The sequence below is a fragment of the Falco punctatus genome, assembly GCF_963210335.1.
Source record: "Falco punctatus genome assembly, chromosome: 3".
Classification (NCBI taxonomy): Eukaryota; Metazoa; Chordata; class Aves; order Falconiformes; family Falconidae; genus Falco; species Falco punctatus.
In genome coordinates, this window is record NC_137582.1 from 114,332,396 (window position 1) to 114,357,403 (window position 25,008).

Sequence of the window (25,008 nt, forward strand, 5' to 3'; positions counted from 1 at the left end):
TTGCTGACACAGATAGGTGAAAAAAGTTTTTGTTTTCCCACTAATTTTTTTAAAAAAAAAAATTTATGTGCCTCACTTGAGGGATGAAGAATATTATGCTGTGTATTTCAAATGAACCATTTGAAATCTTATTTATTATTTTCCTGAAATCTCATTCCATTTAAGTTGTCACAGCTTGGGGCCTGCTTGTGCTCCTTACTGCCTCACCACGACAAAAAAAACCACCCCCAAAGCATCATTAAAAAGTCCTACCACCACTTATTTTATTGTTTCAAAATTCTAATACAAAGGAAAAAAATATTCTCAGATGAGAAGAAAAACAAGTTGAACAAATGCGGAGAAGAGGGACAATGTTTTGTCGGTCTGTCAGGGTCCCGACCCGCTGGTGTGGCGGTGACAGTGATGTAGGTCTCCATCTCCCAAACCTCCCTGCAGACCCGACCGGCGGAGGGGGCAGCGCCAGGTGGGGCACAGCCTGCCCCCCTCCCAGTGCCCCCACTGCCGGTGGGTGCCTCCCAGTGCCAGCCTGTCCCAGTTCATCCCCATCCCACTGCCAGCCCTGTCCCAGTTCATCCCCATGCTTAGTGCCAGCCTGTACCAGTTTGTTGCCATCCCAGCACCAGCCTGTCCCAGTATGAGCCTGTCCCAGTGTCAGCCTTGTCCCAATGCCAGCCCTGTCCTAGTTCATCCCCATCCCAGTGCCAGCCTGTCCCAGCTCACCCTCGTGCTTAGTGCCAGCCTGTCCCTGTTCATCCCCATCCCTGTATCAGCCTGTCCCAGTATGGGCCTGTCCCAATGCCAGGCCTGTCCCAATGCCAGCCCTGTACCAGTTCATCCCCATCCCTGTACCAGCCTGTCCCAGTGCCAGCCTGTCCCAGTTCATCCCCATCCAGTGCCAGCCTGTCCCAGTATGGGCCTGTTCCAATGCCAGGCCTGTCCCAATGCCAGCCCTGTACCAGTTCATCCCCATCCCTGTACCAGCCTGTCCCTGTTCATCCCCATCCCAGTGCCAGCCTGTCCCAGTATGGGCCTGTTCCAATGCCGGGCCTGTCCCAATGCCAGCCCTGTACCAGTTCATCCCCATCCCAGTGCCAGCCTGCCCCAGCTCATCCTCGTGCTTAGTGCCAGCCTGTCCCTGTTCATCCCCATCCCTGTAGCAGCCTGTCCCAGTATGGGCCTGTCCCAATGCCAGCCCTGTCCCAGTTCATCCCCATCCCAGTGCTTGCCCATCCCAGTGCTAGCCTGTCCCAGTTCATCCCCGCGCTTAGTGCCAGCCTGTCCCAGTTCATCCCCGTCCCAGTCCCAGCCTGTCCCAGCTCATCCCTGTCCCAGTGCCAGCCTCCCCAGTTCCTCCCCATCCCAGCACCTGCCTGTCCCAGTGCCTGCCCCGTACCGGCGCCTAGTCCCGTTCCATCGCCAGCCGTGTCCCAGCTCATCCCCGTCCTACTGCCAGCCTGTCCCTGGGGCTGCCGCATCCCAGTGCCCAGTCCCATCCCAGCGCCGTGGGTCCCAGTCCCGCTCCCAGTGCCCATCCCGCCCTGCTCCCAGCGCTGCCTCGGCCGGGGCCGGGGCCGGGGCCGGGGCCGGCGCGGAGCGGGACGGCCGCGCATGCGCCCCGCCCTCCCGCGGGACCGCCGGGGCACTAATTGTTGCCGGAGTTAAAGAGAAAACCCCCCGGTACGTGAGGGAGGCACCGGGCGGCCGGGCCGGGGTGAGTGGGGGCGGCGGGGGGCACGGCGGGAGCGCGGGAAGCCGCCGGCCGCCATCTTGTGGCGGGGGGCGGTGGGGCCGAGACGGGCCGAGACGCTTCGCCGCGGCGGAGCCGCTGGGCCCCGGGGTCCGTGAGGGGAAATGGCGCCTCGGGGGTGAGGGCTGCCCCGCGCCCCGTCACGGCGCGGCCCCCGGCCGGGCCGGGCTCCTCTGCGGGGGTCTGCACCCCGCCGGGGGCTGAGGGGACCCCTCGGGGCGTCCCTGGGCGTGAGGCTCCCGCTGGGGGGGAAAGTGTGTTTCCAAACCCGCGGAGCGGAAAGTCCGCGGCAGAGCTCGGCTGAGGAAGCGTTCGGAAGACGAGTTTAAGTTGTTCACCGGCTACGGAGCGAAATTATAAAAATATGTCCGGTTTCTCTGTTGGCTTTTTGCCCGTTTCTAATGAGTCTATAGAGGTGGCTGTGAAAATTAGCGTTACCCGGCCGCAACGCCGGCAGAAACTTTGTGGGAGTGCGAGAACTCAGAAATGTTAAAAAACATATAAATACAACGCAATAGAATGAGGACTGGGAGATTTACGCAAGACTTGAAGGATTTAAGTTTGAAAATAGAGATTTTTACATGCAGGGGGGAAACCCCCAAACTTTCTGACGGCGAGTTCAAAGACTAGAACTAATATCAACATTTTTTGAACAGAGGGATAAAAATAATACTTAATAAGTATTGATGTAGGGATGGGAATGGGATAATCATAATGATTTTTGGTGTTCAGAAAAAAGGGGATTAGGACAGTTTTATTGATGCTTGGTGCCACAAGGAATTGGATTAGATTTTTAATATGAAAACATTTAATTTACTCAAGTATTGCCCAGATAAGCTGAAAAAAAGAAACAAAAACAAACACACGTTGGTCTGTAATTGGGATTAAGGGAGAAAGAGCTCTGATCTTTTGTGCCAAATTGCATAAGAGCTTTCTGGTTCATGTCTTATTATGTAATGAAACAGAAGGAAAAGGAGGCAAAATGGGTACTCGATGCTGCAAACTCTTCTTACCATGCAGCAATTAACAGCCATCCGATGCGGTCTTGTTAGCGTTGGTGTTTTGCTTCCCGGCTCTTCCTTGTCCCATCTATGTAGATTCTATTTTTTGAGGGTGGGGACAAGTCTCTTCCTCAGTGAGTCTTTCTACTTGGCAGTGTAAGATCTGTAATAATAATTAGTAAGAGTCCCCAGGGTAATTTGCAGGATTGTAGTCTTATAAAGTAATTACAGATGCAATTAAAACAGAGGACACTTTTGGCCTCTGTTGCTCTAGTTTTGGCCTCAAATTGATTGCACCTTACATCGCAAATAATCCCGTTAAGGCTGAATGCGTGTGAAATAAATTGTAATTCATCGTGAGTGCAGAGGTGGAAATGGAGCCCGAGTTTGAGCTGCTGAGTACAACTGGGTACAACTACTGGGCAGATTGTGCGGGGCCAGTTCCATTTTTCTTGGCCAGAGTTAATTTATCTTGCCTTTGTGGTTTTTATTGCCATAATAAGTAGGGTGCAGTAGTGTGAGTGGTTACAAACAGATGTGCTCTGCAGATTCCTGACCGACTGACTTCTCATGGCCCAAGGGTGTGTTTTCTTTGCCTCAGCCATGCTGTTTGTCTGCACTTTTTACCACCAGTTCTTTATTTACTGGAATTTTAAGGCAGTAGCAGAAGCGTGGGTCTTTAAACTGACTGTTAAAAGTGGCATCTAGCATCTGCAATTTTACTTTATAATGGTTGTCTTAAAAGTGCATTATCTGCAGGAGAAGGTCTGGCTCTCTGTTACCTCACTTCCACCTTCATGCAAAGCTTTTAGTCTAAACACTTATAGGTATGGTGATATATGTCTAGTCCATTGGTGGAGAGGGGACATGAATTTGAGGGTAAAGCCTCAGTATTACCCCCTTGTCCTTTTCTATATGAACACTCATGTTTTTTGAGAGGTGAGCAGTGTGGTGGGCTGCAAACCTGGCGCTGGGAGATGGGTGATGAGATAGGATGCTCCCAGGGTGGTGATGAGGACGTGGATGAAGGTGTGGAGTGCTGTCTGTTCAGCCTTCTTGTGCCAGTCCGTGCCTCACCTCTGTGCAGGAAAGGGGTTTGGAGGCCAAATTCCCTTTACCAGAATTTGCACAATTTGCGTATCAGGGAAACACAGTTAACCTGGGTCAAAACCAGACTGAACCACGGCAGCAGTTACTCTGGAACTTTACAGTCTTTCTGTAAAACAACAAGGAGGTTCCTGAGTTGCAGTGTCAATTCTTCCCCGAACACTGTTCCTGCTCTCCCCAGTTTATAATTTTTAATTTATTTCAGCCTTTTCTCAAGCCCTCCATCAGTGCATTGTCTTGAGGTACAGGAGAGGGAAGAAGGTAGAACAGTGGGCTGAAAAATTAAATCGGAGACTGGGGGGGAAAATGACCAAATGTTTACTTGTTAATGAAGGCTGGCAGCTGAATGCTCCCACACGTGGAATCAATTAGCAGTCAAAGCAAACAGAGATCCGACCAGACCCCGTCCTTCCTAATTAGTAGCACTAACTGTGCTCTGCAGGTGAGGTATGTATGCAGATGTGCTTTGCTAAATTTGGCAGGTTACTTTCCAGAGGATGGTTCAACTTACTGGTAAAATACTTTACCTCCAGGGAATGGATGTTTTATTAGTAGGTTTAGCATCTTTTGGCTCGTCTCCTGTTTTTTCAATTTCTGATTGAATCCAGCAAAATGATGGGATAAAAGCATGGTAGATCCAAGCAAACAGAGGTAGCAGCTGTATTCATGAACCACACAGGATTTGTTTTGATAACCCTGTTTATGCTGTAGCTTTTAAACCAAACAAAATACATGATTTAAAAGCCAGAAACCTGAACAGAAGCAGCAGCAGAGATCATTCTTGACTGGTCTGAGGCAGATCAAAGCTTCCTCGTGGGTTGCTGTTTGGCTGGTAGCAGGGCAGTGCAGAGCTGAGGTCCTGTTGGCACATCAGAAATAGTCACCGCTGTTAAATCGTGTGGCTCGTCTGCCCCTTTGGGGTAGGGTTGGTGGAGGCAGGAGTTCTGGAAGGCTTGTAGGGGTGTGCTGTGTCTTCCAACCTGCATCAGAATGTTTTTTTCAGATAGTACCTGGTGGCTGTTGTTGCAATCCTGCTGCTCCCTTTTCTCTTTGCATGTAGTTTGTTGGGTTGTTCTGGGGCTTTTTGACTGCTTCCTTGTGTCTGGTTTGTACAGTGCTACTTCATGGTGTCCCCAGAAGCTGGAACATAAATGGTGAGAATGCTGGAGCAGGGAGAAAATAGCTACAGTGAATTTACAGGGTGAGCTGCAGTAGTCGCAGCTTCCGCTTCCCTTTTGAATGCTAAACTCATGTGCTCTTCTCCAGGCTCCAGGGAGATGCTTTATTCCCTCTGCTGTGTTTGGAGGGTGTCTGTATGGCTCGAGAGGGATGGCAGTGTGGCACAGGACCCGGGAGCCTGAGCTCCGTCCTGTCCACACCAGTGCACGGCAGCCTCAGCTCTGGTTTCCCCATTGCTGCTCTCCACTTTGGCAACTTTCAAATGAGATAGCATAAGACTGGATCACTTAGAAGTTTGGGGTTTTTTTTAAATAAAGTAAACACATAGGAAAAAGGTCAGTCCCGTAAAGGTGTCTTTTTTTAAAAAAAAAATGTTTATTCCTAATAATGCAAGGCCCTTACCTGCTCAGCAGTCCTTTCCATTGTCATTCACTTGTATTGAAACCAGGTGCAAATTTCTGTACTTTAGTGGGTCACCCTTGGCTGCAGAAGGGGCATCAAGGAGGAATTGCCTCTGAAATGCCTGGAGAAGGTCAGGAGCTGTCTTTGCTCGCTCAGTTGAGAGAGCAGACATGGCGAGATTGGGGATGGTACTGGGTTGTTAGAGAAAAATAGTATCTCAGCTCTGGTTTGTAACTCTTACAGTACCAAAGCTGATACAGGGATATTTGAGCCCAAGGCATCATTAGTTTATCCTCATTTTACGAATCACAAGATGTTTATAAATCACATTTGGAAATTGTTGGTACTTCTGTGTGGATTGTGGGTGAGGTTTTTCTTCTCTCTTCTTTTGAGTTAGGTGGAAATTTGGGTTATAACTTTTCACAGTGAAAAGTTGGGTGATGTAGTCAAAGAAAGTGTAGGGTTCTGGGCACTTGCACAGATGCTGCCAGTGAAGCTCCAAAGTGCACACAAAATCTTTAGGAAATCAAATAGGACTAAGCATATACTTAAGCACACTGTTGGAACAATAACAGTGATATTGCTTACAGAATTTGCACATTTTCTTCTCCCGCTCACCTTTCATGACTGTGATATCAATCCATGTACTTCCTGAAACTTCTGGTGGGGAGGGAGGGATGGAAAATGGCTTCTGTATGTGTGCAAGCTGTGCTTTGTTTCATGTTATCTGAAAAAGTACTTCTCTAGGTTTTGTTTAATTAGTTCCTTGACTAAACACTTCACTTTTCAGACTCAGATAGTTTTCTAAGAAGATTCATTTTTGACCTAACCCTTTCTGCAACAGGGACAGCAGTATTTTTGCAGTTTCTCATTGTATTTAACACAAAGAAGGCATGTGATGCTTAATTGAAAGAAGTTTGGATGTTTTTATATGGCCATCTGTGCCAGATTTTACTTCAATTCCTTCATTCTGTAGTAATGCTAAATCTGCAAATAACAATTTGACTGCATACTCTACCAAGCTATTTAGAAAACAAATACCAGAAGAAAAATCTGTTTTGCAATTTTTGTTGCACAATTATGTACACAGAATATGGACACTCTGGCTGGTTCTGCCTCCTGACTGCAGCATCGAATGGATTCAAAAGACAAGCCTACACATACTTGTGGTTTTTAAGCTTGTTTCATCAATTCTTTGCACTTTTTTCTTCTGGAATACTTGACATACATTATTCAACATGAAACAATTGTGGCTGGTGTCAGTATGGCGCATGAAAAACTTGTGGAGTAGGTAGGTACTGGTAGTTTTGGAGTTCAAGACTAGACTCCTTAACACCAGTCATTTGGAGTTTAGATAACCAGCCTTAATTATTCCCCAGAAAATTATGAGTATTCAGAAAAGTACAACATAATAAAATGGCTTCAGAACAGAAACAAATAACTAGTGCAGAGATTTGACATCCCTTTAAAACATCTGTCTGGGAGCCTACACCCAATGTGCAGCCATTGTAGATGTCAAAAATATTGGCGGACACAAAACATTATGGGAAATGGCTGCTGCTTTTGATTGTTTTCATTAACTAATTCCACTTTAAGAGCATGTTTTATTGCAAAAGTAATTATCTGTGTCTTCTTCCTTAAACATGTAAGTGGTGTGACTGAACTTTTAGTTTTCCATTAGGAGATTTTTTTTTTTTCCCCCAGCACTGCAGTTTTTATATTGTCACAAAATTGACAATATCTTGAATCACAAATCTTACAGCTTCCTTACAGGTCATTAAGTTTTGAGTGAATATAGTAATGATCACGAGTGATGGAAAGTATTTATATCTTGCATCTGTTGTTGGAGAAATCGGATCAGATTTAGAAATGGCAGAAGTTCCAGCATCTTGCTAGGGGGGGCTTTGGGTTGCTCCTGCAGAGGTGCTTCTGAACATGATGGGTTTTATGGTGTATGGTTTCTGTGTGGCACTGGGTGACATTCGTTAGCGTGTGCAAAGTGTTACAGTGGTATAAGCAGTTCCCAGAGGCCAGGATTAGCAGTGTCATGGTCTCAGGCCTTGAGGGGACATCCCTGAGCCTCCTGGCTGGGCCGAGTGTGAGGTTTGCACGGGGCTTTGTCAGTGGCCGGGTGCCTTCCCCAGAGCCACCATTCTTAGCAAGCAGGAGGAGATGAAGAGCTGGGGAGAAGCAGCATCAATGCTGTTAATGAAAGTTACAAAAGTGAAGGTAGGATGTGCTTCTGTTCCTCACTTTCAGTAAATGAACAGAAAGTGTAAACTGTGGACATGGAAGTAGGTTTTGTACCTTCTTTTGCATCCCTCCCCTTCTATTTGGAATAGGTCGAAATGCTCTCCAGTGGAGCGCTGAGTGCCTCGTGCAGCTCCTGCAGCAGGAAGGACAGGAGAAAGGCTGTTTCCTTGCTGGCTTCACAGCGTCACATAAATCTAAAGAGAAAGGTAGCAAAGCGAGTGTGATCATAGATGGAGATAGACTAGAAATGAGGCAGCGCCGCGCTCAGCCTTCGCAGTCGGATGTGCTGCCGCTGACTTGCCGCACGCTCGCTTTTCAGTGCGCTCCGTGGGGAAGGCTGGCTGGTGCGTCAGCGGGGCGGGGAGCGGGGCTGTGTGTAAATCGGGAGCTTTGCAGACCGTGCGTTCATGTAGCAGGCAGCCGCAGCCTGAAATAAATCCGTGCGTGTGTATATATTTGACACAACTGTGTCAAGAAACCAAGAGATAGCAGCTTACGAACCATTATGCTGGTTTGGGCTTAATACTAGGATCAGCTGCTGGGTTTAGAGTAAACTCACAGTATTGCTGTCTGATCCTATAAATTGATTTAAGTTGTATTGCCATGGTGACTGTTTATTTGTCTCCCAGCGTAATACCACCTAAGCATAATCCATACATTAATGTGTACATAGGGTAACCTTGAAAGGGCTGTATTGTACAAATGAACATGGCAAACTCCCGAAAACCAGAGCAGTTTATCTTGGCAGTCCTGTGGCAGAGCTAAGACAAGAAGCGTTTGCTTCCTCTCCGTTCCAGCCCATGCTGTGAGGCCAGGGCATCCCTCTACCTTCCTCGACTGTTTCCCTGCTCTGATCTTTCAGAGCAGTATTTTCCTTGTTTTGTAGTTAAAATTTTTCTCTCTTTTCCTGAGAAACAAAAATTAGTAAGAAGTACAATGGGTGGAGCCTGGCATTCCTCAATTCTGAATTTTATCTTCGCCCCTTCACTGACACAGGTAGTGAAAGCACTTCAGTCTTCTTCACACTGTTAAATACTTGCCAGTGGCTACTAACACTTTAGGCATTGGTACGGTTTCTTTGCAGGCTGTGAAAGTTCATTTGAGACCTTGACTGATGAGTTTCCTGGAGGTGAGGCTGGTTTTTTTTCTGGTAATGGTATTAGTTCAGCCTTGCAAAATATTACTTGCCTGAGGTGAGTAATAGGCTTTGATGGGTAAGTAAAGTATCATCAGTCATCATCATAGAAAGGGACAGGCAAATGATTTTTGTGTCTGAACTGCTAAGTGTTCAAAGCAGTTCCTGAGACCAGATTAGTTGTGCCCTGTGAGAAGTCATGAAATTATTTTTTTTTTGTTGTTTCTGTTTAAAAATTGCAGTTCGGTTCTCCACTAACGTCATAAGAGTGACTGGCAGGTCTGATACGTTGGGTGTTAGACACCCTGCCAAATCATACAAGAAACTGAGGATGCACAGAGTTCTGAATGCCAGCTTGCTTTGAGCGCACTTAACACTGAATGAAATGACCAGCTTTTGCTAGGTTTCCCATTCTGTTTCGGGGAAGAAAGGTGGTTTGTAAGTCAGTTATTCCCAGAACAGCACAGTATCAGATGGTTTTCTTGGTGCCAGCTGCTTCTCAAATGGAATTTTGCCTCCTGGTACGTGGAGGCTTAGCTAGAAGGGCTGCAGACATCAGTGTTGTTGCTTGATTTACAGTCTTGGGTTTTATTGCTTCGTTGTGTTTCTCACATTTACCCTCTTATAAAGACACTGAAATCCCCATGTCTTTAGAAATCAACCTGGCAGCATCTGAAAAGGGACTTCGGTTGAAATGTTTCTCTTCCCATTAGGTCTGATAGCGTATACAGAAGTACAGTGAACCCCCATCCACCCATTCAGTCTTCACGATTTTGTTTGTATGAACTTGTGCCTCTTTTCCTTTTTTTTTTTTTTTTTTTTGGGGGGGGGGGGGCGGCGGTCCTAAGGCAAGATGGATGTTAAAAGCCAAAGCTGGTTTTCTACAGTAATGATGAAGCTCTTTCCCAAGGCTGCACTATTGTTCAGTGGTAGAAACGAGATCAAAACCTGGGTATTTCTGACCTCTGCCTGTGGATTCCCTATCTAAAGTTCAAGCACAGAAGTCTGGGTGGTAGCATATTAATTATGAATCATTATCTCTGCCAGCATGGTAGTCATTTATCATTTCATAAATTTGAATCTATGACTTGGGGCTGCATGACTCATCTGAGTTTTGCTGTATCTTTTGCATTAATGTTTCGAAGTCTGAAACTGTTAAAGATGAAAAGCAATCACAAATATGGACAAATGGGGAACACTCATGCCTCACTACAGCTCTTTGAAATGTTTGAAGTTAGTTTCTGCTGTCTTTTTTTAATTGCACAGTTTGCTTCCTTTTATTGGGCTATCTTGATTTTATTGTAAGTTTTACTGATAGGGAATGTTATAAGAAAAGTAATTTCTTTACTATATTTTTCTAGGGGTTTTACTGGATTTATAAAATGCAGAGATGAAAAAGGCTCATTATTGTATCGGGTCTTCTCTGGTTAGCACAAGATTATTGTCTAGATTGTGATTTTTGACAGTTTTCCTGGCCCAGTTTTAAATAAAATCCACAGCTTAATTACTTCTGTCCAAGTATCCTCCAGGCTCCTTCTCCCAGAGGGAGCTGTGTAAGTAGTCTTGGTGTTTGAGCTGCTTTATTTTAAAAGCCTGATTGTAAAGAACATCTAAAAAGTGATAGTTTTGCCCTTGCTGAAACTGACATCAAAACATTGGCTACAAACGAGTGCTTATAGATGTACAAGGCTACATCAGATGTTAATGTATGGTGAGCCTTGGGCGGCAGTAGTTCAGTACCACCGTGTGTAAGGCTTGTTTAGTCCAGTTTGTCACTTTCCGTAGCGCTGTGGAGCTGCGGTGGCGCCGTTGTGTTGTGTGTACGTAACCACGGATACCAGCGCGCATCTCCCGCGCCTGCGGTTCCGTTAGAGCCGGTGGAAGCTGAGCTGGCTTCTGCAGCTTGACTGCTGCTCTGCTTTGCTCCCGTTTTCACCCTCCTGACTCGTTCTGACTAGCCTATATGCAGCTTATCTTCACAGTTATGCAGGATTGTAAGTAGCTGGAGTTTTATATTTGGGGGAAAAAAGGAAGAGATCCTCCTACAGGAATTAGGTTGTGATACCCAAAGATATTTGGTATTCCAGTTTACAAACATCTGTCCTGCTTTTAACCCAATTTAGATTATCATAAAGAGCTGTGATGCTTGAATGAGAGCTTCAGGAATGCTCAAACATCAGATATTATCCTACCTCAGATCTGTGGTTTTGCCTTTGGCTGAATTAAACTTATACTTTGAACCTGTAGGTAGAAGGTCTAGCATGTGGAAGGCTTCACATCAAGAGTGGAGTTCACCTGCCCTTATTTAAGCACTTGGCAGTTAAAAGCCTGCCCTGGCAGTGTATCTTAAGGCACTTTCCAGTGCTCCAGCAGAGAGCCAGTCTGCCAGAGGCAGATCAAGCACATGGGCCTTGGGTGATGCCTGCTCTTGCTGTAACAGCTCAGAGTGACCTTGTTGAACTCAAGCATTCAAATGTCAGAGCAAAGACCCCTGCCGTGGGCAGTTTTGACCCATTCCCACAGGAATGCAGTTGGACCTGTCAGTTGAACTGTGCATTTTGTACTTAACATCAGTGGGTTTGCTCACACTAGAAAAATTAGTAGAGCTGACAGTTCAAGAGAAGATTGTGAATTTTTTACATTATTTTTTTTTTTTTAAGCAAGCAGTTACGTTCATGGATTGAAAATACTGAGGCTACGTTTAAAGGGCATGAACATACAGTTAATTTATGGTCAGTGTTTGGTTAATGTCTACCACAAAAATTGTTGAGTAATTGGATATGGGGAGCCCGTATAGCAGTGTGGCTTTTAGTAGAGTTTTCTAATGGAGCCCATTAGTTTATTTGCTGGGATGTGAAAGCAATACGTGGCGCTTAAGCATTTTAAGAGCTTTATAGCATTTCTAGTGCAAAGCCTTGACATTACAGCAGTATAGAGGGGCCTGGAAACAGCTGTTAGATGCTGCTGCTCCCCCGTGATGTGCACAGACTTTTCACTTGTATATGAGTTTGTGCATACAGCTGTGTATTTCTGTTTCTGTAATTTTAAATCCTGGTACTCCTAATATCCAGACCAAAGCTCCTACTGAATCCAGAGGCTCTAGGATCTTGCTAGTGAACTGTAATTGGCAAAAATGTCATACAAATCAAGTAACTGTTAAAACTTACTGGTTTTTTTTGTCCTCAAGCTGTACATATGCTTAACGCTCTCAGCTTTCTTTTCATGTTTACTGAAGTGTCATGAGCAAAATGCACATTTGACATTTTTCCCATCTTTTGAAACTAGCATTGCTCTGAAAACCCTTAGTGAAATGTGAGCAACAGACCTCTTTATTCTGTGCCTCTTTTTTTGTTTTGTTTTGTTTTCACACCCTAGTTTTCTTTGTTAAAATTAAATAAAGAACCCAAAGACTAAGCAGAAAGATGGAACAGAATGTCCCGGAGAGAATCATCAGCATCCCGACAGCAGACCGCGATATATTGAATGCCTTAGACTGGAAAGACGGCATTGGTACCTTGCCTGGTAGCAACATACAAGTAAGAAACCAAGGAACACGATACATGAGTGGCCACCATGTCTTGGCATCACAGAATATTTGCAACATATTCTGTAGTTTGCACATGAAGGTTGTGCAGAGAAAATACTTTGTTTTAAACAACTGGGTTGGCCTTACCAAGGAAGTGGTGAAGTGTTAGTAATGTTTCTGAAAGCCTGATGATACTCCCTCTCTCCTTCAAAATTCTTGATGAATTGATTTCTAATGGCAGGAAGTATTTTAAGTAATTGTTTTCTGCTAATGAAAGTTATGGGTCTGATCTTGCTAATCCCCGGTACTGTCCATACAACATACTCTGGGGCAAGAAATCCCATTGATTTCAGCCCACTATGAGAAAGACGTTTTCTCTGAAAGACAAATTTTTGTATTTTGTGGGGTTGAGTCTTTAGATTCTTTTCACATCGGTGGTTGTTTTTCGCAGCTTTTGACAGCTGCCTGTATCTTAGGTATTCATGATAGCGACAAATACAGCTGTCGTGTAAATCAGAACCAAGATTTGATGGTCCTAAACATGGTGTTCTGTGTTAGAGGAGGGAGGAGAGTGGGTGTCTGTTGGCTGTTTCCCAAATTACCTTCAACTGTTGCTTCAATTCAGTTGCAGTTCCGATGACTGAAAATGAATACATAAAATTGCCCTCAAGGCTGCAAGTTTTGAATCTTGGGGGGGTGGTGGTGGTGGAAGATCAATTTTCAAGTGAAAAAAATTGGAGCTGAAGGGACTTGAAAGCTCTGAAAAATCGGATTTTGGTATCATCACATCAGGCATTCAGAATCAAGACCTCCTGCAAGTGTTGACAGTTCCCCTTCCTCCCCTGCTCCCTCCTGCCTTTGTGCAGACAGTCTTCTAGACGGGCTGTCAGACCTCACTTAGGCTACGAGGAAGATGCTTCTGCCAGCAGATGTCGAGAGAAAGTGGATGAACTTGCATGCTTGGAGTATTTTAAGATCAGTGGTTTACACTCCCGTAAAACTGCCATGGAATGGGGTCCGCTGACTTTCAAGGAGGTCCTTTGGGTGATTCTTTTGCAGTGGCCTAACTTTTGCCCTGTATTTAATCAAAGTAATTATACTTCTGCTTCTTAAAAGAGCTCAACTGTGTATTGCCACAGGTTCTTTCCTAAACAGCAGTAATGTTCCTTTGCAGACACAACTTCACTTTTATTGATTCCTCATAATAGTAATCAACAAAGCACCACATTATTTTTTAGACAGAAAGACATCAGATAATACTGTATTGTTTTATATTAGATGATCAAGTGTAAGAACACTGAGCACCACAGTTAGTGAGTCTGGTAGAAATGTTTAGCTGGAGCATGGTAACTAGCTGCACAGGAGGCCACTTCATTCTTAAGATGCCAAACACTTTTTTTTTTTTTTTTAATTTTCCCTCGCAGAAGTGCCAAACACTTTTTTTTTCCTTTTGCCATTTAATCCTTCTTTTCCCCTTTTCTTCCTGCTATATTCTGGTTCTTACATGCACAATGAAATATACTTTTCCTTAATTCTCTTCCCAAGTGTCTCAGGAAGGACTAATTCTTTCTGGAGAGTTTGTGTAGATTTCATATTAGCAAACATGCTGTGGTGAACTCCTTTGTGTAAAGGAAGGTGCAGTCCTCAGAGCAGCAGTTACGCGTTTCCAGAACTTAGCAATGAGGGATATTGCTTTGAAGAGTCTCGAAATGGAACTGGTGGTTGCCTCCATGGATCAGCCCATCCTCAGCATCAGATCAGAGACCATTAATAAAGATGCTTCTTGTTTTTCTAACACAAACTTATGTTTTCTGTGGCCTGGGCTGGGCTTCACCAGTTCGTGCGGCTGCAGATATACCATTGAATTATTAAAGGAGGAAATAACAGGCTGCTGTCTTCACTGGTTTGAGCTGAACCAGAACTGTTAATTCATATGCAGGAGTGTCACTACCCCAGAGACTAATCTGCTAATACAAAATGACACTGGCACCCTTCCCCACCTCCAGCTGAGAGCTCTGCTTCGCACTTGCTCGGCTGCTTAATGGCACGTAGAGCTCTGGAGATGCTCCTTCCACTGACCTTCTGCTCATGATGCTGAGCTGTCCTTATCAGCTCTAGCAAGGACCCCTGGGATCTGCACTGTTGTGCTGCTGCTGTTCTGGTGTTTGAGGAAAGTGATAGGTTTCTTCTCTAAACTTAGTCCACTTTAGATTTATCACTTCTCTGAAATAGACTGTTTCTTTTTGTGCTGAAATAAAAATGATGCTCTGTCTCTTCAGGGGTGCAGAGGAAGATGTGAGCTGCTTAGAAGCAAGTCCAGCATCTTTGAAGCTTTAAGAAATACAGGCTTCAGATAAAAAAGGGGGAAGAGAGCAAAGAACGTTTGGGATAAGGCTTTGATAGGGTGCTGGAGGCAGGGTCCTGAGCCCAGGAAGCATGCAGGAGTAGAGGAAGAATGGTGCTTCTCAATGCAATGCGGGGTGCTGCTTCTGAAGCAAAAGCTTTTAAAGTGGGTTTAGCAGGTTTGAGCGAAGAATGGGTGGCTGTGAAAAGATCTCAGATACTAAAGCTAATCTGCTTTAGAGCAGAGCTTGCACATGCAACCTACCTTTGACTTGTCTCTTTTATTCTGGAGTTCAAGGAGTGAGGCATATGTCTCTCTTATTCTGGAGTTCATTTTTAGGCATATTTGCTCATCAGAAGTTTGTTGGGTTTTGTGTTGTTTTTTGTTGTTTGGGGTTTTTTTGTGTGTGTGTGTGTGCTCGGTGGCATTTGCAGATCAGGACTAATAAAAGATGCACATTGACACTATTTGGCACAATTTAGTAATTTTGTCTGGACCAATGAAGTGTTCTTTCACAGCCTACGAAATTTTTTAAGCTTAAAGCATAAGAGCCTCTGAAGTCTGCCACATCTTATTCCTTCTCTATAGCTACCCCATGGTAGCTTTGCTTTGTATCTGGAGGGTTTTTCTTATTCTGTGTCTGAATTTACTCGTGCCCTGTAGCAGGACAGGCAGTGTGTGTGCAGGGTTGGTAGGTAGGTGCTGTGTTGGAGCAGAGGATGGGTGTGCTAGCAGAACCGCCGTGGGAGCGTCATCTACCCCAGCGGCTGATGGAGGGCTTCTTAAGGGTCAAAACCTGGGGGCGCTGGGACTGGGAGCTTGGAGACTGACTCCTGGCCACGCTGGTACATGTCACCTACCTACTGCCACTATCTGTGGCTTCTGTTAGGTGTCTTTTCTAGGTTGTTCAGAAATGGTTGATTTGGATTTGAGACTCTCCCCTCTGTCCTTGGGCCAGGGCCCCACCGTGGCTTTCACTAAGAAGTGGTACTGTGCAAGCAGAAGCTTATCAAACAAAGAAGAGCTAGTTATTTCTCAGTGTCTGCTGTTCTTCAACAGCGTTGCTTGTGCATATCCCCGCATTCCTCTGCTCCTCCGGGAGCACCAGACCGTCAAGTGTCATTGAAGAAGGGTTGGGAACCGCTTGGCCTCTTGCAGCTCCAGATGCTCACTGCATTTATGCAGTCCTGGCTGTCACTGTGCTCTGAGGTCTTTAAAGCCCAGCCAGCACCAGCTGGAGAACGTACTGGACAAGTTGTCCACTGGAATGTGACTTTTCTGTCAACAGCTGGGTGATTCCTGCTTGCACAGAGATTTTAGGGAAGTTGCTGTACGTCATAACTGCAGTAAATGTAATTGTGCTTTGTTGGGTGAATTTCAACCATCATAGCAGAGTTTTGGGTTAAATCACTTTTCTGAGGGTATTTATTTTGATGTGTTTGTCAGAGGTCTGGGTTTTATAAGGGGAGCACATCCCAAGCAGGTAGAATTAACGTTGCTTTCCTTCAATGACAATGAAATACATCGTTGGGGATTTCTGGGGGCTCGCTGGTGGCATTTTGAGGAAGAGTTGTGTTAGGTGTTTCTCACTTTTATTGTTACTTATTTTTAATGCTTTTTAATGTATATTCAGCCATTTCTTTTTATCCCATACCTAGTTGCTCCTCAGGGAACCGTATTCCTTCCTGTCCCTCTTCCTAGCCCTTTTACTACGGCTTATTTGCTTACTTTCTTCTCTTACCTGCAGTTCTGTGTAAATGAGTTTGGACTGCTAGAAATCATTACTGAATCAGAAGCTGAAGCCATAAAAACTCTTTCAGCCTCAGCAGTAAATGCCAGCCCAACCAGCTTTGCTCCTGCTGCTATCAACGTTTCTGCTGCCTGTAGCACCAGTTTGGAAGGTGAGCTTTTTGCTGTGGAAGAGAATACACGGTTTCTGAAAAAGCTTCTAGAAACGGGTCTAACTGAAATGTGTGTTTCAGTAGCGTGGTGCTCCCTGGCGCAGCGTGTGGAGTGAGTCTCTGTCTCATTTCAAATAATTCAGGAGTATTTAGAGTGAGTGTAATTACTGCATAGTCGTAACAGTACCTGGTGCACGCATTGTGCTCGCCTTTGTGGAAGGTAAGTGTGGTTATGTAAATGATCTGGGCTAGATTTGTTGATACAGTCAAACATCCCTGTCACGCTGAGCCTTACTGGACTGCTCTTGGGGCGACAGGAGTTTCCAGCGTTACTCCTTTCTCTGGTTGCATGCATTAGGCAGTGTGGACCATGAATGGATGGCACAGTGCTGTGCTAACCTGGGGTTCCTGGCTCAGGATGAATTCCCAGTAGTGTTATCTTTGCAAGAACATTCTTCAGAATCTTCTCTAACCTGGCTCCTGCCAGGAGTTACTCTGTTAGCCATAAGAGGTTTTAGGTTTCCAAGGCTACTGTAATTGAAATTTGGGGAAAACTTGAGTTTTAACAGGATAATACAAGCATGTTATTGGACATGCACACCTATGTAAAACAAAAAGTATCTCAGTTCTTACTGTTTATCCAGAAACCAGTAGTTCAGAACAGAATATATTTATATGATAACCTCTGAGCTCTTTCACTGCAGACCACTCAGTTAAGCTGGCCAGCCTCACTTACTTCAGTAAATCACTAGTTTCCTTTGATTAAATTACTAACTGTTTCAGTAGAGCTCCCTTGCAGGTGTGCCTGAGTGTCTTTCAGAGAGCACTAATGGAGACCAGTGCTAGGGAGTGAGTAACAGCTGAGAGCTCTCATCCCGAGAGTGCCATCAGCCATCCAGCGTAAGGTCATATTTTAAGGATGCTCTTGGGTTAAACGTAACAGCATGTGGTTGTGGCACAGGGAGCCCTTGGTAGGTTGCCCTGGCACCTTGTACTGAAACAGATCATCTCCTAAGGTGGCAGGAGACTTGAGAAATAGCTTGGGACACACAGGCACCACAGGATAGCAGCTGGAGCCTGTTCAGTCTTCGACATCATCAGTGCATCCTGGTGCAGTAGTTGGAAGGACGTTAACTGTATAAGGTTTGCGGTAGCGATGCTGGATCCCTAGTCAAGGCAGAGATACATCACTGAATTCATGCATCCCTATGGTTAGAATTTCTTATTTGAGAAAAGAACGATCTCTTGTTTTGTTGCCTGTCTGGGCAAGCGTCTGCTGGTTGGCTTTCCCCAGGATTTTGATGGAACTGTTTCTGTTTTCGGGTAGGAAGGCTTTGTACCTGTCTTCCCTGCTGGCTTTTCTCATCTTGAATTTCATTGTAAGCTCTGCAGGTTCGCTTACACTTACAGGCATTCGCTTACGCTCCTGCTGATTGTGGGTCATTCTCCTCGTCTATGCGAGCTGAGGAGTTGTCAATCCATCTGGTGAAGAACCAGCTCTTAAATGGACACATCAGCACTAAGAATTTTTCACACCCTCTTAGTCCAAGTGTATTCCATAGATCAGTGTGACTTCTAACTGAGCAGAGATTTTCAAGCACTCTATGTTCTTGCAAGTTTTCCCTTTTTTGTCTTTTTCCTGCCTGGAATCATTGGTCCCCGATGGCACAGGGAGAGGCTTTAAGTTGTGATACAAGCAGGCATGCGTGGACTCTGTGCGTAGGCAGTCTGTCTGCCCAGTTCCAGCCAGGACCTTCTGACATCCGTATTGGGCTACAGGGAGCGATCAAATATAAATGAAAAACGTCAGCTGTCTTAGCAGAATGAGTACAAGTACTGGTGAGGAGACTATGAAAATGGCTTTAAACAAAAAAGCAAAGTGACTCATTTTTCCACATTCTGGATGGTATGGTGTGTTTTTTTTCTTTTTTTCTTTTAAAGTGTTTAATGGTGCGTTCAAAAATGGATTGATCAAACCAGTGCACACAAATGGTGCCACTAAAAGTAGAAGAGGAATGATGTATGCTTAGGAGCCCCTGTGCACAATTTGCATGTCAGGTTAATTGAGCAAAGTGTGCATCAGGATAGTGCAGATGCCTGGTAATGGGTATCACTATAGTTGTGTTTTGCTAAAATATTAAACATAAATTATTTTGCATTAGGAAGAACTGAAATCATAGGAGAAAGTAAACATGAATGATGTATTGGAGTTATTCCTTACATTTTCATGCTTTCATTCAAATGAAAGATTGATACATAGCCCTTGCTATATATAGAAAGAATTGTTTCTGTTCTTCCATCAAGAATGTTCTATTTCCAGAGGCTGCCTACAAAGGATTTTCATAGGTACAAAGTATATATAAAGGTGGAAGTTTTTGAACTTAACCAACTATATTAAAAGTGTCCAAACAAGATGGACTTGTTTTGACATTTGTCTTTCAAGTTAGAGGGTTACTAGGAATAAGGAAATATAAAAAGTAATTTGTAACTGTGTCCTGGTTATAGCCTTGAGATTATATTCTCCTTTATCACTTTTACAGGTGGCAGCGTTTCTCAAAAATTAAAATATTACGGACAAAGGGGTTTTCCTTTAATGAGGGGGTACGCTTTTTCTGTGTGCCAGCACACAGATAACAATTACTTCCCTCGAAACAGAATACTGAGGGTCACTTAATGAAAGTTTGTAAAGGACTTTGGCGGAACAGATTGCATCAAAGGTGTTTCAACATTTTAATTTAATAGTTGTCTTTCGGTTTGCTTCTGCAGTGCCCAGACAATACGTGCCCTGCTTCAATTTCCAAACCTGTGAGCAAATGGATTGTTTTGAGAATGGAAAGTTTTGTACTCAGATGGGCTCCCAGCAGCACAGGGACAGGTAAGGAAACCCCCGATTATTCCTCTTCTGTGTTCAAAAACCTTTAAAGAGAACAGCATGGTAAAGTGTTGCTGTGACTAGAATGAAATCCTCAGAGCCAGTGTGACAGTGGCATGGCTGAGGCAGAGCCACCTGCGCAGCTCTGCCATTGACCTTCCTGTTACCCTTGAGGCTCCCGTGCCAGGCAGGAAAGGTCCTCTCCGGAGCTCTGTCCTTGTTTCTCTTTGCAGCCTGCAAATGCTGGTTGTGTGCTCAATGCCTCAGTTTCCCCATCCTACAGATAAGGATGATGGCATAACTTCCTTGTTGTGTTAGAGTTGGAAAAATGCAGAATTAAAAACCCTCTTGAGCTGCTCTGGTGGTGAGAGCTGTGCCGGTACTCTGGAGTGCTTTTAAATGGTATATATCTGGCAAATCCTGCAGACACAATTCACTTCTTCGGGTTCTCAGTTCTCAGCCCAGGCATGCTCATTCTTCTAAACTGGTACAGAGACACTGGGAATACTGCAGGAGCATTGTTGCACTTTTAATTTGATTTTGTTTTCAATTTTGGATGTTTAGTGATACCAGAGACATTCCAGATGATTGCAGAAACAGGGGAAATAGTAGAAATCTTAATACCAGCAGTGGCTGTCAGGTGAATGAGGCTGACAGACCTGTCAAACGTCTCAGAAGGAAGAGAAGACTGCTTCTGGAGTCTGAAGATGATGAGGAAAATGCAGATGAGGATGAGGTAAATGAGGCTGCATGTGTTTTCTTTGAAGAGAACTGTGAAAAGCAGGGACAATTCTGTGTCTCAGATTTCACTGTGGAATGCAAACGGAGCTGAGGGAGGTTGCTCTGTGCCCATGAGAATGGTCTGGGCCTGCTCCTGGTGTCCATCAGTAATGAGAATGTCAGTTATGAAGTCTGAGGAGTCATAAGGGTGAATAGCTCATGTGAAATTGAAGTCAAAGTCAACATTTCAGACTGTAACTTTATAGTTCTAGTTATAGCCCTGTGCACCAAGTGTATTTCACAGTAATAAAAGCACGTGCCTCCAAAAATACTTTAACTACAGTCAGGTGCTGTTATGTGATATTGAAGATTAGTGTCGAACCGCAGTTTGATTACTTTTTATTAGGCACTTGCATGGACACTCATTACACTGCTAGAAACCTGTGTTAATGGTGGATGAATAGAAGTACCTCAGTCCTGACCTCATCTTTTTTTAACTTCCATTAAGCATCTTAACTCCCTTTAGGGGCCTTTCTTTGTGCAAGCCTCCACTCTGCTACCATGTGCATAGCTTGTAAGGCCTGAGACATTTTATTTATATTCATGCATCGCACATGCTTTTGTAATGCAGAGACACTGGGGTAGTTGTTCGTTGGTAATGCAAGCTGAATGTTGTGAACAGTTTAACTCGTCTTGTTGCTCAGCTTTTCTCCGTGATGTATATAAGATGTTTTAAAGAAGCACTTGCATTCTGTCTCCCCCTTCCTCCTCCTCCTCCTTGTTTGAAACTGCCTCCCTGTCTCTTCTGGGGCATGTATGGCTGGCAGCTTTACATTTCGGATTTTGCCCTTTTTGGTTTGCTTTGAGAAATGACAACCCTGGGTGGATTAAACATGAGTCTGAAAACCACAGAGGAGAAACGTGAATGGCAATCTGGCTTGGAGTGTGACACAGGGGGACCACGTTTTCTGGGGTGTTCATCTATGAAGCTTCTGCCTCCTTCAGGGCTTCATAAATGACTTTTTTTCTGTATCCATTCCCTGGCACAGATGGACATAAGAACCTCTGAAGGCAAAAGGAAAATGGAACGTTACAGTAAGGTTGCTGATGTGATCAGTAAATCCTGCGTTGCAGAAAGCAAATCCTGTGTATTGTGATGGAGGTTTTGGGCCCATGTTGCTCTACAGTAGCCATATTTAAATGAACTTTAGTAGCGTATATTAAATAATTTATAAAGCACTTTGGGATACTGCAGGATCAAAGTTACATATGTAACATACCCTATTAATGTTCTTGCAGGGTTATTTAAAAGAAAATAAAATGCTAGCTAATAGTCCTGTTAGTTACATGTTACATCCTTATTGTACCTGCATTGTGAGATGATCAAAGAGGGAGGAAAAAACAATATTGCTAAACTTTTTTTTAACATATCTGTGTCTAGGAGAAGAATAAATCAAATAATATGAAAAGCCGCAGAAACACTAAACCAATAAAACAAGGTGAGCTAAGCTCATAGTCTCTTTTCTTTAATGTTTATAGATTTTTTTTACTAGCTATTATAAAATGAATAATAGTAAACAGAAGAGGAAAGGACAGTAGAGCTCATTTCACATTCAGAATAGCTTATTAGGTACATGACCCTCTTACCACAGTCAATCTTCTGAAATGTATTAGCAAGAATATACTAGATTTGCCTGCATGATGGGCACAGTGTAGAGGATCTAGAAGGAGACAGCCTGATCCAAAGCTCACTGAAGGCAGTAAGAATCTTTTTTCAATTGACTTTGGAGAGCTTCATAGCCACAGACTACAAATGCTAAATAGAAAATAAGTTGTTGACAACATTTGATTGATTATAGACTATGGGTTACATTTAGTATCTAGCTTAAAGGAGTTAGCATATGTAACGGGGGGGAGATTTTTAATATGCATTTAAAATGTAATTTTCAGTGTGTATGACCTTGGTCCTACTAGAATGAATCCAAGCACCTACCGAAGTTGTTTTCATCATCTGAGTGCTGGTAGCTGCCTCTCTAGTAGATGCATTGTGGTATTAGCAGGTTATAAATACATCTGTGTATATATATATATTAAAAAATACTCTTGTGAACTGAACAAAAATTCACTTGGTTTTTGATTTGTTTTGTTTTAGGTTTATTTCAGCTGTAATTATATGCCTCCTTGTGCTGTCTTTTAGTTCATAATTAACCCCTTATTCCTCTGTGAAATATCAGGAGAAGGAATTATTTTCCACAATTTTATTATATCTTGTCCAAACTTCGCAGTGGCAACTTTCCATGGGCAGCTTGCCAGCAATCCGGGTGCCACGATTCATTTGACCTGTGATACATTATTTTTTTTAATGAGAAATGAGCACGTTTTCCTACTGCTGGAATTCATACCTTTCCTCAAAAGTTGGGTAACACTGCCTCCTTTGGGGTACAACAGCAAAACAGCATTGGTGTGTACATGGGAGGAGAAAGAGAAGAGAGGGCACAGCAGGAGGCATCTAAGAGAAACACTCATTTTTCTCTTTATTTTTGATTGCTTAGTTGTTCCTGGAAAGAAGAAGGTATGGAACTGGGTTTCCTACTTAGAAGACGAACGGATGCCAGCTGCTCCCCTAAAACTGTTCAGAGAGGTTGGCAGCTTTTTCAACTCTCTTGCTATGTTTTTCTCAGGCAACATCACAGAATTACTAGCTCAGTAGAGGTAGGATTGGAGACTGCCCTCAAGCCAGCAGTTACGTTTATGAGTTGTTTCGGTACAAGCAAGCAGTAAAACCCCCACGTTTGTTTCCAGCCCTGAAGCACTGTGGAAACAGGGATCTGCCCTGTGAGTCTCATCTCAGACCAAGGTGTAAAAAATGCTGGTTGAATCTCACTCAGAAATAAACAATGATTGTTTCAATCTGCTTTGGGTAGCTCTGGAGAAATGGGCAGTTAGGCAATCTCCAAGTACCATTGCAGAGGGACAGCTTAATGCCTTTCATATGTCCTGTGCTTGGTCAGTGGTGGTACAACACCCCTTCCAGCCTTCCTCTGTAGAAAGCTGCAAGTCAGTCAGCCCTGTGAATGTTGCAGACTGTTTCAATGAGAAGTGACTGTTACGAGGGAGGCGGTGGGAGTTGTGTTTGTTCAGAGTCCCATGCACTGAAGGTGCAGGAGGCTGAGTTTAGCCTTGCTGAAGCTGCTTCTGTGCTTCAGTGCACCAGCCCACATTCAAAGTTCAGCTCCCAGTGAGCTCTCCGAAGCCAAGGGCTGTTGGCACCTTACAGCGTGAGGTGAGAAGGAAAGTCAGGTATCTGCAGTAGATGCAAAAAACCATTTGCAGTTCAGATTTATTTTAAGCCTTTACTATACTTCACGTTTAATTTGGATTAAGACTGCAAATAAATGAAAACCCCAAATGTTTTCTGGAATGACTGTGTAAATGGGCTCCAGATCAAACATGCCTTGTGCCTTTCACCATTTAACAATGGGAGTTACCTTTTGGGAAAATCTGGATTGCTGACCTTGTGCTGACACAGGCAAAGTGATTTGGGCTTTCCTGGCTCTTTACTTCTGCCAGGTCTCCTGCCTTGGGCTGTGAAGGGGATTCTTTCGTGTCTGAATAGAGTTCATTTCTGCATCTGCTGAAAGACTTGTTCATACTAATTGCAGCAGGCTTGTGGTTCAGTGTTTTTAAGAGATTATTTAGAATAACAAGTAAATCTGAAATATGGTGATCATGCCATTATTGATCTCTGTACCTGCACCTGTCTATTAAAGCAGCAATCATGTAGGGATAGAATTTTCTTCTCTGAGATGAAAATTTGAAGCCTTAAGTGTATCTCATGACTGCTCTGCAATAGATTTTGTCTTTAGGAATTAAAACCAAATGTTTTCTTCTCCCCCTGCCCCCCCCCCCACCCCAGTATCAGTCATTCCCACAAGGACGAAATGGATTTAAAGTTGGAATGAAATTGGAAGGGCTGGATCCTGAACATCCCTCTCAATTTTGTGTTCTCACAGTGGCTGAGGTAGTTGCTCTTCCTGTCTTTGATTCTAGAATTGCCATGTACATTTAGGATTTTTTTTCAGTAAAAATTAGAAGCAGAAGAATAATAGTACTTTAGTACTTTAATTAATGGTTAGAAGGAGTTCAGGGTGACACTGAAGGAATAGTGTTATGTGGTTAAGGCTCTATGCCTGAAATCCTACTGTCAGATTTTTGCAATTGCAACTCAGAATAGTAAACCTATTAGTTGCATGCAATGGACAAATATGAAAAAGAACAATGCCATTAGGCCCTAAGACTTAGTAAATATAAGCAAGTCAAAATGCTTTTATACTCCTTCAGTTATGTAAAATCTGTGTTGATCTTGTACAGACATAAAAGTTTTTGGACTGCATTTGTACTCCAGATATTGCCACAGTAATATGTGCATGAGTACGGAATAGGAGGCCAGTGAAGTTACAGTGACTGATTGTATTTTCGGGTGTTTGAAATGAGGAAAGAGGAGCATGGAAACTGGGAGATGTAAATGAGGAGAAATAAAACTAGACTTTTGAGAAATAAATGAGACCTTAAATTTACTTTTATCTGTAAATCCAAATACAGAGTGTTTGATTAGTGCTTTTCTTTAACTTCTTTATGACTCTTTATGATAATCAGAGCTCCCCTCGTTATAGGTACAAGGGTACAGAATGCGATTACACTTTGATGGTTATCCAGAGTGCTATGACTTCTGGGTTAATGCTGATTCCTCAGACATCCATCCTGTTGGCTGGTGTGAAAAAACAAGTCATAAGCTGCTCCCCCCTAAAGGTATGAAAAAAA

The 25,008-nt window shown here is 43.8% G+C and overlaps 1 protein-coding gene across 4 annotated transcripts in view; it reads left to right on the top strand.

The window, feature by feature from the left end:
* Nucleotides 1–1,024: 1,024 nt before the first annotated feature.
* Nucleotides 1,025–25,008, top strand: part of LOC308060654 (lethal(3)malignant brain tumor-like protein 4) — a gene marked incomplete at its 5' end in the record, with an annotated part of 52,121 nt that continues 28,137 nt past the window's right edge. Inside the window, 8 exons of one of the 4 annotated variants that reach the window (XM_080379655.1) lie at nucleotides 1,025–1,711; nucleotides 16,442–16,595; nucleotides 19,362–19,470; nucleotides 20,032–20,203; nucleotides 21,629–21,686; nucleotides 22,740–22,828; nucleotides 24,104–24,208; nucleotides 24,861–24,996. In XM_080379655.1, the coding sequence (XP_080235781.1) occupies nucleotides 1,025–1,711; nucleotides 16,442–16,595; nucleotides 19,362–19,470; nucleotides 20,032–20,203; nucleotides 21,629–21,686; nucleotides 22,740–22,828; nucleotides 24,104–24,208; nucleotides 24,861–24,996 (1,510 nt within the window). The remainder of the gene's footprint in view (nucleotides 1,712–16,441; nucleotides 16,596–19,361; nucleotides 19,471–20,031; nucleotides 20,204–21,628; nucleotides 21,687–22,739; nucleotides 22,829–24,103; nucleotides 24,209–24,860; nucleotides 24,997–25,008) is intronic. The other 3 variants (XM_080379657.1, XM_080379656.1, XM_080379658.1) reach the window with 3 other exon arrangements.